The 10,630-nt window shown below is 45.3% G+C and overlaps 1 protein-coding gene across 1 annotated transcript in view; it reads left to right on the plus strand.

Moving 5' to 3' along the window:
• ANKRD33B (ankyrin repeat domain 33B) overlaps positions 1–9,293 on the plus strand; it is a 42,320-nt gene extending 33,027 nt beyond the window's left edge. Inside the window, exon 4 of the mRNA XM_087760822.1 lies at positions 6,124–9,293. Coding sequence (XP_087616948.1) covers positions 6,124–6,974 — 851 coding nt within the window. The 3' untranslated portion in view covers positions 6,975–9,293. The remainder of the gene's footprint in view (positions 1–6,123) is intronic.
• Positions 9,294–10,630: the final 1,337 nt, after the last annotated feature.

Below are 10,630 nucleotides of genomic sequence, written 5' to 3' on the forward strand. Positions count from 1 at the left end.
GACCAAGAATCCCACAGGTCCATTTCATTGAGAGAGATCTTGAATAAGTAGTTTATTTCAGTCATTTTGCTGTCACAGAAGTCTAACCCCTCATAATCTGAATATTTTAAGTCACAGGCATTTATCAAGCATAGTGATATTACTTTCATTCATTTTCATAATATCCAGTTTCTAGATGTTGATATGTCACAGAAAATGTTTGGATGATGTGGTAACCAGCATGTTATTTTCTGCAAGGTTCTGTAGCCTCTTATACTGGAATCAAGGCTTTGGAATTGGATCATTCATTTTGGAGTTAAATTTTTAGGAAACAAAATTATAAAATGACTGGCAGAGCTAGAGTACTTCTAGACACTGACGCACTTTCTGGACTAACACATACTTCTTGAGGACACGAGTTCAGAATTTTCCAGTGCCTGTTATAAATTATCACTTAACATGAAACTTCAATCCCAATACTTGTCAAATTGACCTTACAGTATCATGGGTTTCTAGTATTGTCACTGGGGATCTGATGGAAGCTGCTTCTTTCTGTTTTGGTCACTAGAAGCTATTTCATAACCTTTCCATCTTTGTAGATAACTCAGTCCTTATTATTCTATGTCTTGTACAAAAAGTATCAATATCAAAGTTCACTATGTGGTTGCTGCCTCTGGCATCTGAATAGCCACCTTCTCATTTTTATGATTCATAAGAAAACAGAATATTGGGGAGAACAAACCTTTAGCCAGACAGAAAGTGGCTTTGTTAGCCGCCGTATTGAATTAACCTACAGAAAGTTTTATCAGCCTGTTTGTGCATCAGAGAGAGTGAGGATACCAAAGATCATCCGTTGGCTAAAGAAACGTAGAGTTAATGTACTCTGAGTTTCTAAACTGCAGTTTATATACATGTTTTGGTGAGTATTTTGCAGGTCCTCACATTTTCAGCTCAAAATAGGGGCCACAAAGGAAATATGGTAAATTGCCTGCCCCCATTTTAATATCTGATTATTTTTTAGCACTGTACAGCCTGGTGAAATGGAGGGAGGGAGGGAGCTGCTCATTCAGAATGGATTTAGAAGTAGTTTGGGGCTTAAGGGATACTGAGTGGCTGCTGACAATGAAGTGCTAGTTTGCTGAAGAAGGTGAAAGAAATAGTTATTAAAAGATTTGATGAAAAAATCAATTTCACAAATAAACCAGCAAAATTCTATGTTAAAACGTAAGACTGCATGGAAATATAGGGGGAAAACAGCCGTAATCAGCTGTGGGTCTACTTGCATAGCTACAAAGCAGGTATGTGTCTTTAGAATACAGCCTGGATGTTTTTAAATCCAGTATCTGTTTAGTGGCTTGGGTAAAAAAGACCTCTGTTGACTGACACCTACTTGTGGCAATGCACGAGGTCAGTAAAGGAAAATAACTCACCTTCCCAGCCGCCTAAGCATGGATTTAACACAGTCAGATGGGGAAGAGGTAACAGCAACGTGTGACAGATGGTTGGAGCTGGATTGTCAAAATGACTGCTCTTCCTGAAATTTGAGTTCCTGGAGGGTGGCCAAGGTCAATCACTACAAGATTAAGGCGCTCTGAGACACTTGGCCATAATGTTTGCTCTTTCAAAGTGAGTCTTTGGAACATGTGAATTTGCTATTCGTGAGTGCACAGCGAGTAAGGGGGGAACCCAGTCGCTCATCAGCAGTTTGTCACAGGCTGCTGCGCTGCCAGGACCGCGCTGCTGCCAGCATTCAGCAAGCGAGCCAGCCCGAGCGGGAGCACAGAAATGCCGGTTGTAATTCATGTGTCAAGCCCTGCTGTAATCTCCCATGTAAACTCAGTGCTGCTTTAGTGAAGTCGTCGGAGTGGCTGTGGGTCTGGAGACTGGGCTTTAAATACTGTGTATGAAACAGGTCAGTAACAAATGCCTGAGCTCTTTCGCTCCCTGTCTTTAAACTCAGGATGTCAGTTTTGCATCTCAAGGGACACTAAACCTTCTTAATCAAATAGGATATTGGTACCCCAAAGGGGCATGTGTATTCAAATTAGGTGTGCCGAAAATGATCTTCAGGGTAAGTTTCGTAGGAAAATGAAGGCCAGCGGCAAATGCAGTTTTCCTAAAAGAAAAATGGTAGGCTGTACTCACTTACACTGAAATGACAATTAGTTCAATGAGACTGCTATCACATTTAAAAAGGGACATGACTATTCATGTCTCTTCCAGATGAGGCATTCTGCTGAATGACAAGTTTGTTCAGAAATGTCTCCTGATTTGTACAGAAAATCAATACCACTACAGTAAATCACGCCTTAGAAGAGATTTTGTGATACAAGGTACAAAGTCAGCATCGATTTCTGTTGAAAGATCAGGATTTCAATACTCTCTAGTATTGTTTTCTGAGATAAAGTTTCCGAAACACCTGGGGACACATCTGTGAGGGAGCAGCACGAGTGGGCTTCTCCTCAAAGGGCGGTGAGCCAAGGGTGACAGCAAGGCACAGAGAGGCACTACCCTCATCAACAAAGAAATGGAGCAGCGCTGGTGACAACAACCAGGATCAGCCAGTACTGCGGGGATTGCCAGGCAAGGCCGTGGGGACAAGGCAAGTCCATAGAGACAAGATAGGTCCCAGGTCAAAACAAGAAATTAAGTCTGTGGCTCAGGGTCCGTATCAGCAAGGCACGTGGCCAGGCACAGGCGTAGCTGCAACATAGCTCAGGCAAGGACCAGAGCTGAGCGTCTGAGCTTCAGTGCAGCCCCCAAGGAAAGGTGGGGAGCCCCCAGTGAGCGCTTTCTCACACAGCTCTTTTTGCACAAGTCTGATCCAAGGTCCCACAGCTGCACCATATCAGAGCTGGCATGTCTTTTTCTTGAAGATAATGGTAAGCAGCTATCTATACTTCTTGCTTGTTTACAAGCAGAGCATACTGTTCATTAAAATTTATATTTGGAGACAATTCCTGTAACAGCACTTCCTTTAGTAAATCCTTGCCTGTTATGTGTGCAGCAAAGAAAAAAACTTCCATATAGTCTGCCATGTTCCCAGTCAGCTCTAGTGGGAAGGACCAAAGACACAGTCAAGTGTTAAGAGGAGGACAGGATAAGAGGCTAGCCTGAGATGGGAGAGATTCAGGGGTATTAGTTTGGGTAGGATGGTTCAAAAACAGTCTAGCGGAGCAGGAGGACACGCCTGTATGTCTTTGTTCCTCCCCTCATTGGTTTGTCTGGAGCTTCTGCGGTCACAAACTTTGTCAAACCCCGCTGCCTTTGAGATCCGACAATCCTTTCTTCAGTCCACAGCTAATGAACTCTTTGATTTGATTAAATATTCCTTTTCTTTGGCTTCTCTCTGCCTTCCAGTCTGGGTCCCATGCTTGACTCCCTGCGGTGTCCCTGTGCTTTCTCTCTGAGTGATCGTTTCTGCAAAATTCTCTTAAACTACACTTGAACTGAGATCAGCTGTTTTGCTTAGGGTGTCTCCATCCACGTTCACTCTTGGTCTGCGTCTCTAGCATCCTCTTTTTAGGGATTTTTTCCCAGACTTAGGAATCTGGTACTTAACAGAGTTAAAACATCTTTTGATCACTTTCCCCATGCTCTCCTTTTTCCTCTTTTTCTGTAATGACAAAGCATCCTTTGTGGGAAAGGTTATACTGGAGCCATTGCAAACTGATTCCTTATATCTAGTTACCATTCCTTATATCTAGTCCCCCTTATGCTAGTTTGAAATGCTGTCACCAAGATAATCCACCCTGAAAAAAATAATTTATCATGATGTTTCTCTGGCCTTTTCCTCAGGTCTTGGTCTCTGGACATCTCCCTCTTCCAAAGCAATGGGACAGAATGTCTTTTCTTTTGTGGCAAGATATGTGTGGGTCAGTTTTGTGTTGGCTGTTTGAAAATGGTGCTTCAGCTAATAGAGAAGCCCTTCAAGAAGTCAAACATTGTAACCCATTCATATCCCAGCTTGAAACTATATCAAGAAACCCAGAAATTATCTGCAGGGCTAGTGATATGCGTAAACCACAACTGAATGTTAAAGAGCTCAGTTATGTCGAAAGCAGCTGGGCAAAATGCCTGTGCCTGTCCCAGAGAACATGCTGCAGATCTGCTGAACAAAGTCGACATTCTAGAGCGTGCAAAGCTCCGTCTGAGATCAGTAGAAGTTTAAAGGCAGAATACAAAACAAAGGATTCGCAGCTCAAGAACACGACTGCCTGAAACCAGAGAGTATTCACTCACACTCCTTCTCCTGTCGATGTCATTCATTCACCCACCTACCCATATATTCTAAAACACCAAGGTGTGTGTGCCCAGCTGGTATGTCCAGGATCACTTGGGTGCGATGCAGAGCACACAATGCTGCTGTCAAGTCCTCATCATGTCTCTCAGATTCTTTCTGATTGGCGACAGCAAGCTAGTTTTTGGACCCCAAGCTAGTTTCTGTGCCCTTTACCAGTCATGAACTGTAACATGTTGGTCCTTTGCAACAGCGTCTTGCTGTCTTCAGCTTCCAAAAACACTTGCTGCTGCTCGTTGTTCTGCAGCGATTCTTCCAAAGGTGCTGTCTGTATTGAGCTTCCTCTGTCCTTTGCAGAGCCCTTCTGTGTGAGCAGAACTGGGCACATGGCATCCTCATCGACAAATGCCCACACTCCACCCTAATACCAGGACTGAGAGGACTTCCCTGCAATTTTCTGGTTGCCAGAGAGTGTGGCAGCATTGGATACAGTACTACGGAAGGCGTGAAGGATACAGTAGAGCAAACTAGGATGCTTGCTCCTCCTGTTACTCTTGTATCCTCTCTTCAGGCAGCCAGGTGCCCTGGAGAAGAAGTAACCCCACTTGAAATCAAAAGAGTGAAGAACAAGGGCAGAATCATAGAATGATAGAATCGTTAAGGTTGGAAGAGACCCTTAAGATCATCGAGTCCAACCGTTAACCTACCACTGCCAAGTCCACCACTAAACCATGTCCTCAAGCACCACATCTACCTGTCTTTTGAATACCTCCAGGGATGGAGACTCAACCACTTCCCTGGGCAGCCTGTTCCAGTGCCTGACTACCCTTTCGGTAGAAGTCCATGTGAGGGGGCTTATAGGAACATGGAGAGATCGAAAGGAAGGCAGAGCTGAAAAAGAATGCAGAAAAAATATGAGAAGAAAAAATGGTGATGGGGACAGATATCAGAATTGGATGGATAAAGATCATAATCTGGGAATGGGGGGAGGTCAGGCTGAAAGATAATATCCACTAGAAATCATTTCCTTCCAGGACCTAAAACTGTACTTCAGATGCCTCTGCTGTCTAGCATGTGTCCCAGTTGCCTCTTATGCCTGGCCCACCTGGGGATAATAGCATGTTTTTGCTAACAAGTACTTCATTTCCTCGGGGGTGCTAATCTAAGGTAGACGAGAGCAGCTGTTCTGGGCTCAGACTGAAGGTCCATCTCGCCCATTATCCAGTCTCTGACATGTATGGAAACTTTCCTTATATTTGATCACCCTTGTCACCATCCTCTCAACTTTTCCTAACTCTACGGTGTCCTTTCAGAGAGAAGAGAAACTGAATTGTACACCTCGTGTTTTGTCTTGTTTTTTTTCCTTTTTTCTCTATTTTTTTAATGCTTTGCTAGAAATTCCTTGTATATTATTTGCTATTTTGGCTCCTAGTGAGCATTGAGTTGATATTTTCATGGAACTTGTGATCATTAGCCCAAGATCTCTCTTCTGAGTGGCAGCGATCAATGCAAAGGTCCATTATTCTGTGTGGGAAGGATTTCTGTGTGCAGAATTGTTTCTTGCCATAGTCATCACTCTTTTCTTACAAGCCTGATTGAATGGATTTTAAAATGGCAGGCAACATTCAATGCAGTTGAAACTCATTATGTCATTCTTTGCATTGTTTTAAGAGAATTTCCTATATACAGCCTTAATTTTTTTTTTACTTTTTTTAAACAAATCAAAAGTTCAGAAAGTCAGGAACCATAATCTATCCTTGTTGCGTGTTCATTTTGACACAAATATTGTAGTGTGTCGTGTGTGACATTTTCTTGCAGGGATCTGCCTGATTCAACTCTGATCATAGCAACAAAAGCGCGGGCAGTTTCGTTAATTAACACTAATTGTTTTTCTTTCCTTTGAGGTGCAAATGTTCACGCGACCGACCCAAGCCGTGGACTGACTTCATGGGAATGGGCTTGTTACACAGGAAGGTCGGAATCTGCCTTCATCATGCAAAAGCTGATGGACAGGCCATGCCCAGAACAGTTTTGCGATCAATATAAACCAGAATGGCCAAAGATGAAGGAACTTCTTGCCAAGGCTGCAGAGCCAAAAAGCTGTTTGCAGAGGATTTCTGAGTGCATGAGGGCAGCTGTCTCATTCCGGTCTTACTATGGCCCAGAAGAAGACGGGGTCCTTGATCACATGGTGAAGGTGACGACGAGCTTGAGCAGCCCTTTCATTGCTCTGTCGTGCCGGACTGTGTGCCCAGGCAGCCCGCCTTCTGTGGGGAAACGCAGGCTGGCTGTGCAAGAAATCCTTAGGAAGCAGAGAGCCGAGGAGATCCGCTCTCAGGACAAAGACCACTTTAGCAGCTACGAGAAGCTATTTCAGAACTCCAAAGTCACGCTGATCCCCAAGAGGAAGGACCGGCGAGCCAGCCTGCAGCCCATCAGCCTTGCAGTCTCTCAAGTGAACACCGTAGCCACTAGGAAAGCAAGCCTCTTGCCGCTCCACCTGCTTAGACGGAGCAGCGTCAGGCCGGGATTTGTCATCCCCAAGGTCCGGATCAGCAAGGCTCCTCCGCCCACCTTCCAGCCAGAAAAGGCGAGAAGGAGGAGCAGTGCAAAGGACGACCCCTATTTGCAGATTCCCAAATGGAGATACAAGGAGCTAAAAGAGGAGCGGAGGAAGGCAGAGGAACAGGAGAAGAAAAAAGCAGCAGAGGCTCAAAAGCAGAGGCAGGTGTCTCCTGCCAGATGCAGGACCTGACTTAAAGGCAGTTGCTTAGAAGGTTTTAGAGCCATTAGTCTTGTTATCTGAGCAAGATAACAGACTGCATGCCTTCGTGCATGATCGCTGCTCACGGAGCTGGAATACTGAATAATGGCCTTTAAGGTGCAGAAACAGGGCAAGGGGTGTGCCACAGTGTGTCTGATGGTGGAGCATGAAGGTATTTTGAGTGGAAGACTTACTAAGTCTACCTGTCTGCTGTTGATGGGAAATTCTAAGCGGTGCAGTCCTTTTGCGGTTTCCTTTTTTTCCAGTTCCAGGTGAATGACTGAGAAACAGCTTGAAAAACAACATGTGTGTGAAAGGATCGTATTTTGTGTTTGTTCATTTTGTGATGGACAAAATTAAGGAGTTGTGCTTTTGACACTAGACATTCCTCCCTCTCCTTGCTTGGGTAGACGTATTGCAAGGTTTTATAGTAATAATGAAAAGTTTAAAATACACCACAGTGTTGGTGGGCAGTGAAAATCCAGGTCTACAATTGTTTTGAATATACTAAGCACTTTATTTTAATTCCAGTAATCAAAGTTTAAGACAGGATAAGTATTAAACTGTACAGCTATACAGTCTGTATGGATGCAGTTCTTAATGCTGTTGTTTGTTCCGTTGAATACAGAAAGGGCTGCATAGGAAATTTTTCTGTAATTGAGGTATTCACATCCTCTGCAGGTATAAATCAGGGGCAGGGACTGATCCCTTTGGAGCAACAGAGAAGCTGAGCTAATTTTTGGAATGCCACCTAAGATTTGCCTCCCCCATTAAGTTTCCCTGTATCCACTACCTGTTGTCTCCTCTTTAGTCTCAGGGAATTTTTTGTCATTGCGTTTAACTGTGAAATAAGGGAGATGGTGAGCCACAGGTGGGCTTTTTTTTTCAGGTTGATATTTAAGTTCCTGTTAAAAAAAGCCACCAGGTTTATTGTGAGCCTTTCCATATTATAGCCAGGACAGGAAAATTATGCAGCTTCCAGAAGTCCAAGAAATTTTCCCAGGTATCAAGTCCAGCCATATGCTATGAACATCCAGTCAGAGATGCAGTATCAGGCAGCTCGGCCACTAACGTTTGGAAACCATGGCCAGATGTCAGTGCGAGCTTTGGTAGTGAGCCTCTGGGTGCCCGGAGAGGGCAGTACCTCACCCCTCGGCACTGGGAGAAAACCTTCCCTAGTACATGAGTGCATCCTGAAGTGGCAGTTCCCACAGGTTGCTGCAGGTGCTTGTGGTCCACGTTAAGGCTTCGTTTGGTTTTACCACCAGTCAGTCTGAATAGCATGCCAAACCCTGGCAAATTCCGAGAAGGAAGGGCTGTAAACCTGCTGCTTGCTGAGGAAAGACTGCATTCATAAAAGTAGAGGTCAAAGGCAAACAGCAAGTCATACAGCACATGCTCAGGCTATGTTTTTGCTCAGGCTTTGCTCCCATTTGAAATGAAACGTGCCGTGGTGTGTCCTCCTGACGGCGTTGCTCTGCTGGAGCCCAGGCAGACCCCCGCTGCTGCCGTCACCAGCTTCTCCCTTCAATTACAGAGGGGGAAAACTTTTCCATCCTTTACTCGCACAGCACAAAGGCTGGCCACGGTCTCGCTGAACTTGTAATGAAACTGCGTGTGTCATGGGAGAAATAAATTCAGTGGATTGAAAACTAGTGCCCAGATTGGTATTGCTAGCTAGCGTCTGCGGGGTCAGGGCTTGACAGAGGTTATGGCAGACGTGTGAAACAAGGATTTTTCCACACAGCCTACTCTTTATACCTCTTGCTGGAGTAGCTGTGCTGGCTAGACTGCATTGCCAGGTAGCCTCCCAGGTCAGAGTTGGAGGACTATGCACCCTGCTAATAAACCTCCCCAGCCCTGTGAATATAAAGAGGATTTTAGTCTGCATCAGTGCTGTGCAATTTATAGGCACCAATTTTGTCATGGATTTGGTGTGACCACAATATAAGCTGAACTCATTTCTTTGGAGAGTAGGAAGACAATCTTTTAGCTGTCTGTAGCAAAGATAGGATGGATTTTGAACTGGTACACTGGATTGGATGGTTTAACTATCAATTTTTGTTTACTGCCAGCCCAGTGTACTGAAGATTTAGCATACTGAAGATTCAGTATCTGGAAAGCAACCTGTGCTGCAGGTGAACACTTGAATTTGCACTCTCAGTATCACTTGCAGGAGACATACAACTGACAGGTGCTCTCAGGGATTAACATACAGTATGTTAGCATTAGGGGCTGAAAATGAAGTCCGTTTTCTAACCCTTTGTACTTTACTGTGTACATGTGTATAAATTTGTGATATTTCCATTAAAAAAGGCACAAGCTGTTAAACTTATTTGGTGTCCTTATTCTTCAGAGTGGTTTGGGAATGCTGCTTTTCAGCTTTCAGTAGATAAAAAAGCCCACCCACTTTCACCAATGGACTAATCAGCACCACCTGAAAGCAGTTTGGTTTCCCTGGAAGGAGCTATTGCGGGTTAACTTCCACTCCTTGTGTTTTTTTCCTTACAAGTAAAAGAAAACCACTACATTTGTCCTGACATTGGGCTTTCCTGGCCACCTCGGTGGAGAGAGAAGCTGTTGCTTTGATGACCCACAGCCACATTGCTCTGCTGCAGTCCCCTGGCATCCTTATGGGCAGTGTGGCTCCTTTTTGTGCATCTGTGTAAAGCTTTGCACTTGCTAGGTTGGAAAGCGCAGGGACAGGTCTCTGTCTCCTCATTGCCTTCCTCCCCTGCTGTCTCACTGCCCCCCCCCCCCCCAGCCATCTTACTCCTCTTCATCACCATCCTCACCCAAAGTGCTGTGCCTCTCGCTTGCTTTTTTTATTGCCTGTCTGAAGTGTCTGAAGGTTGCAGTGGGCAAAGCTCCCACAAAACATGCTTCTGGAAACCTGTGGCAAATGGACCGTAGCAGGGGAGGAGGCACGCCTGGCTCTCCTCCAGCTGTCCGTCCCCCTTGAGCTGCTGCTGCCCAGCGGGATTTGATTTCTGTTGGATTTCAGCACAAATAGAGTGGTTTGTTTTGTGTTTTGTTGTTTGGTTTGTTTTTTTTTTTTCCCCAAGAGACCTGTAACTATGAAATGCAAAGTGATAGGAGCTGTACTTCAGATCACTCCTGGTCGCTCGAGCAGGCTGGTTTACCTCCTGAGAAACGTGCGCGAGCCCATGGCAGCACCTCTTGGCAGCTGGAGCCCTGAGGGAAGGCGGAGGCGCTGCTGCAGGAGGATGCTCCTACAGAAGGGAAGGGGACACTGATTCGTAGGGTGGAGGAAGGTTTCCTACCTGCTTTTGATGCCAGGCTGCAGTCTGGCATGTTAGTGGGAACGATGCTCCTGAGTGTTGTGAGTGAAACTGGAGCACGGGGTGTCCCTTGCTCCCTTGCTCCTGTCCCCCTTCAGGGCCATTGCTTGTCCTGGTACACTGCGGGCTCTGGCGTGACGGCCAGCCTCTCACCATCCGATGCTCACTCGCTGGGAAGCACCCAGCCCGACAGGCTGACTTACTTCTGCAGTAAGCAACAGTGATCTAATGTAATGACGGTGGAAAGTGAAATCCCAAGCGCTTCCTGATGTTCTCTAAAATGATATTGTGCTCTCGTCTCTGGAGAGCAACGGTGTTGCAAGGAAGAGACCACTGACCCAATGG

The sequence above is a fragment of the Nipponia nippon genome, unplaced genomic scaffold, assembly GCF_047370975.1.
Source record: "Nipponia nippon isolate SJK-2023a ecotype South Korea unplaced genomic scaffold, ASM4737097v1 scaffold_1, whole genome shotgun sequence".
In the NCBI taxonomy this organism is placed as follows: Eukaryota; Metazoa; Chordata; class Aves; order Pelecaniformes; family Threskiornithidae; genus Nipponia; species Nipponia nippon.